Source organism: Morus notabilis, unplaced genomic scaffold, assembly GCF_000414095.1.
Source record: "Morus notabilis unplaced genomic scaffold, ASM41409v2 Scaffold199, whole genome shotgun sequence".
In the NCBI taxonomy this organism is placed as follows: Eukaryota; Viridiplantae; Streptophyta; class Magnoliopsida; order Rosales; family Moraceae; genus Morus; species Morus notabilis.
The window spans coordinates 546,381-550,705 of NW_010366841.1; the positions used below are offsets into that span (position 1 = coordinate 546,381).

Consider the following 4,325-nt stretch of genomic DNA (forward strand, 5'->3'; position numbering starts at 1 on the left):
TTTGGCCACCCAAAAGTCAAGATTCCATGCAAGTATTATCTTTTTATGTTAAAAAGAAAATAGGTTAGAGGATTGAAACCCATCGGTGACTTATAAAATGAAGGCAGTTTTTTTTTTTTTTTTTTTTTTTTTTTTTTAAAACTTTTCTTGCGCTATTTCACCACCGAGATACTCCCACCATATCACTTAAAGAAAGAAATAAAGAAATAAAGAAATAAAGAAATAAAGAAATAAAGAAAGAAGGAAATTGATAGTAAATAGCAGATTTTTCAAGCTTAAAGTAGTAAATAGCATAATATTAGTTGTTTAGTAAATAACAGATGACTAGGGCATGTTCGTTTAGGTAGTTTTTGAGTGAAAAACTCAAAAAAAGGTAACTCGAGTTACAACTTTATTCAAGTTTATGTTCTTTTAAGTTTGAACTCGAGTTTGAACTCAAGTTTGAATTCGAGTTTGGAACTAAAACTCGAATTCAAGTTTCCTCTTCAACTCGAGTTCAGAAACTCGAACTTAAGTTAATGAACAATATTTTTTTCTATTCTTAAAAATGCTATAACTTTTTCATTTTAATTCTGATTGAGATGATTTTTTTTTCTATGCGTTGACAACGAAAAGACGAATAAAACTAGACCTATATACCCTATTAAAATTTTTCATTAGCATTGAGTTTTTTTTTAAAATACTATCTAAAAACAAATTCAAGTTTTGACTTACTCAAACACAAACTCAAAAAAGATTCTTATCTCAAACCATAACTCAAATGTACACAACCAAACACAAATTCAAGTTACAACTTCAACTCAAGTTATAACTCAAACTTAACTCAAAATTTACACTCAAGTTACCTAACTCAAAAATATAAAAAGAACAAGCCCTAAAAATTTACACATATTTTAAAATTTTAATAATATGGTGTACCAATTAGTGATAAGGAGAGAGAAGATGAGAGTTTGTGATGATGATGAGAGAGAATGAGAGAAAAAGGAGAGAGAGTGAATGTGGTAAATGTTGCATTTACCTGATAAATCCTTCATTTACCATACAAACCCAACATCTGCATTTTCGTAAATAATGATTTTACCATGTGAACTGACAATTTACCATAAAATAACATTGTTTACAACATCAAAACTTCTGTTTGACTGGTAAATCCCTCATTTACCACGTTAGACCTCTATTTATCAAATTTAATAGATTTTTGTATGTTGATAAATGCAGCATTTACAAGGTACATTTTATATTTACCAACATTGTCGAACTTGGAGAACTACTCGACAACGATCATAGATCATGATCTCCAATCTGGATATCTCAAACCATGATTTTTGGCTCCCAGAAACGCCGCATGATCTCTGATATGGAGATCTCAAGCGTAGGTCAACTCTAGACATCTTCGCCAGCATCCAAAATCGTCTTATCCAGATCTGGTGCATCGTCTTCACCGGAAACAGAAACGGAGAGAGAGAGAGAGAGAGAGAGAGAGAGAAGAGAATTGATGGAGAGAAAGAGAGAAGAGAATAGAAAGAGGAGGGAGAGAAAGAAGAAGATGTAGGGAGAGAAAATGTAAATTAACCTGGTTTAAGGTTTTATGACATTTAATAAACTTAAATTTAATATTAGCTATAAATTTAAATTACCCCTTCAAGTTTTGCTATTTTCCTCATCCACTTAGAATTTTAGCTACAAATGATTTTGTAGTTATATGTAATGTATTTGCAGCTAGAAGAATTAGCCACGTAACTTTTTTTTTTCTTTATGGTCTATTAATTAGAGGTGTTCATGAAATTTGTGAATCCGACTAGTCCACTTGGATTGGATTGAGAAGGGCTTTGGATTGATAATGAATTAAAAAAACTCTATCTAAAAGTTTTGAATTAGTTTCTCATATGTATAATATATATATTTATAGATTGTTTTAGTTAAGTTTTTATTTTTTTGAAAATAAAATCTTTGTATGTATATAATATTGTAATTTGTTTTCTGATTCTACAAGTTTAGTGCCAAGCACATATGTTCTTTTGTTCTACACAATGAAGATTTTATTTTGAGTTTTATTAAATTTAGTTTGTTATTGTTATTAGGGTTGTAATAATTTGGAATTTGTTGAACTATTTATGTGATGCTATATCTACGTGGGTTTTAGATATTGCAAACTTTTTATTTTAAAGTAATATTAATGAATGATGAATACTTTTTTGTGTTTAATTAAGTTGTTTGGACGTTTAATATACTTATTAATTTGAAAAGTCAAAATCCGTAAAATCCATAAATCCAACCCTCGAAATCTAATAGTTTTGAATTGGCAATGGATTGAAATTTTTCCAATCTGACAGAGATATTTTTCGATTGGATTGTGGATATAACCCTAATCTATGGATTTGAGTATGTGAAGACCCTAGTTAAATTGTAGCTATAGAGTCAACAATAAATGTAGCTAGTGACAACTTTTTGCATTTGTAATTAACTATGATACAATTATTCGTAAGTATGATTTTTGTAGCTAAATATTATTTTTACCTATAAATAATTTTGTCGTTTAAAAGTAAAAACCAGTTATTTGTGGACAATTCGGCCAATTTATAGTTAAAAGGTGGTCCTTTAACTACAAAACGAATCCTTTGTTACTAATTCTGAATTAGTAACTACTAATTCTTAATTAGTAACAACTAACAAAAGGTTAATTTTGTAGCTAAACTACTAGCTAAGAGGCGCACGTGCCATCAGGCTAGGATCTTTTTAAAGTTTTTTATTTTATTAAAGTAATTAAACATTGTGGAATTCTTTTTTTTTGAATGAATGAGTGGCCTAATTACATAATAGTCACACAAGAAAATGGAGTTAAAACAAAGCTGACATTTCTGCTTCTTCCAATAACTAAAATCTGGAGGTATTCTATTTGTACATAGTATGATAAATGTGATAGACAATTGTTTTTAATAATTTTTGTTTTTGGCATTTAAATGAAAACCTTTTTTATATAACTACTTCTGTAACGCCCATCTTTTTCTTTAACAGGTTAATGAGGAATTTAACGGTGTACTATGATGATAATTGGATTTTATGATACTTAAATTAAGTAAACTAACATTTCTATCTTGTAGGTGACGGCAACGTGAGATCGATGTGCCTAAAGTGTTCATGTCAAATTATATGTTAAAATGAAATTTGATTTATGTTAGTGTTTCCCATTCGGATTGGCTTCATCAAGGTTCTACTCTTCGTCTTTATCTTTTCACTATCGTGATGGACGAGCTCACAAGAGAAATTTAAGATGAAATTCGTTGGCGTATGCTTTTTGTAGACGATATAGTTTTAGTTGATGAACATCGGGAGGGAATTAACTGTAAGTTAGAACTATGGAGACAAACCCTTGAGACGAAGGGGTTTAAGTTAAGTAGAACGAAGACTGAGTACATGCATTGTAGGTTTAGTAATTTGAGAGATCAGAGTGATGGAATTTCTTTGGATTGTGTGGTGATTGGGGCTTTTAGGAAATTTAGGTACCTTGGGTCCATTGTGCAGTGTGAAGGGGATATGGATGAGGATATTGGACATATGATTAAGGCGGGGTGGGTTTAGTGGAAGAATGCCACGGGAATTTTATGTGATGATAATATGCCTATTAAGTTGAAAGAAAAATTCTATAGGACATCAATTCGCCCAACTAGGTTATATGTTAGTGAATATTGGGCTATCAAGAGACAACAAATATACAAGATGAGTGTGGTGGAGATGCGTATGTTAAGATGGATGAGTGGTCATATGAGAATGGATCGCATACGGAATGAAGTTATTCGTAGTAAAGTATGTGTAGCACCAATAGAAGATAAGGTGCAAAAAAACCGTCTAAAGTGGTACGGGCATGTACAACGTAGATCGTTAGATGCACATGTTTGTGCTTCGGAGAACATCCAAATACCTAGTACTAAGAGAGCGATGGGTAAACCAAGAATTACTTAGGCTGATGTAGTTAGGTACGACTTTCAAGATCTAGGACTTCAGAAAGGTCTCGTATTTAATAGAGCATATTAGAAACAAAAAACTATATAACTGACCCCAGATTAAGGCTTGTATTTATTGTTGTTGTTCTTATTCTACATTTATTAAATTGAAATTTGTGTACCACGTTTTAATTAATTGCTATATATATATATACATATATATATATATGTATTTATTCATTATTCAATAAATAATAAATGAGACACATTATTCAATGATCAATACACACTAGCATTCCAAGAGGTAAACAACTCATTTAAAAATGGGGGGAATCTCAAATACAACAAAATCTCTACTATTCTTGTCTGGACCAGTCCCCGCTC

At 30.8% G+C, this 4,325-nt stretch overlaps 1 protein-coding gene across 1 annotated transcript in view; it reads right to left on the reverse strand.

Moving 5' to 3' along the window:
- Nucleotides 1–4,265: 4,265 nt before the first annotated feature.
- LOC21401278 (cyclic pyranopterin monophosphate synthase, mitochondrial) overlaps nt 4,266–4,325 on the reverse strand; it is a 1,050-nt gene continuing 990 nt past the window's right edge. Inside the window, 1 exon segment of the mRNA XM_010111266.2 lies at nt 4,266–4,325. Within this exon segment, the coding sequence (XP_010109568.2) occupies nt 4,298–4,325 (28 nt within the window). The 3' untranslated portion in view covers nt 4,266–4,297.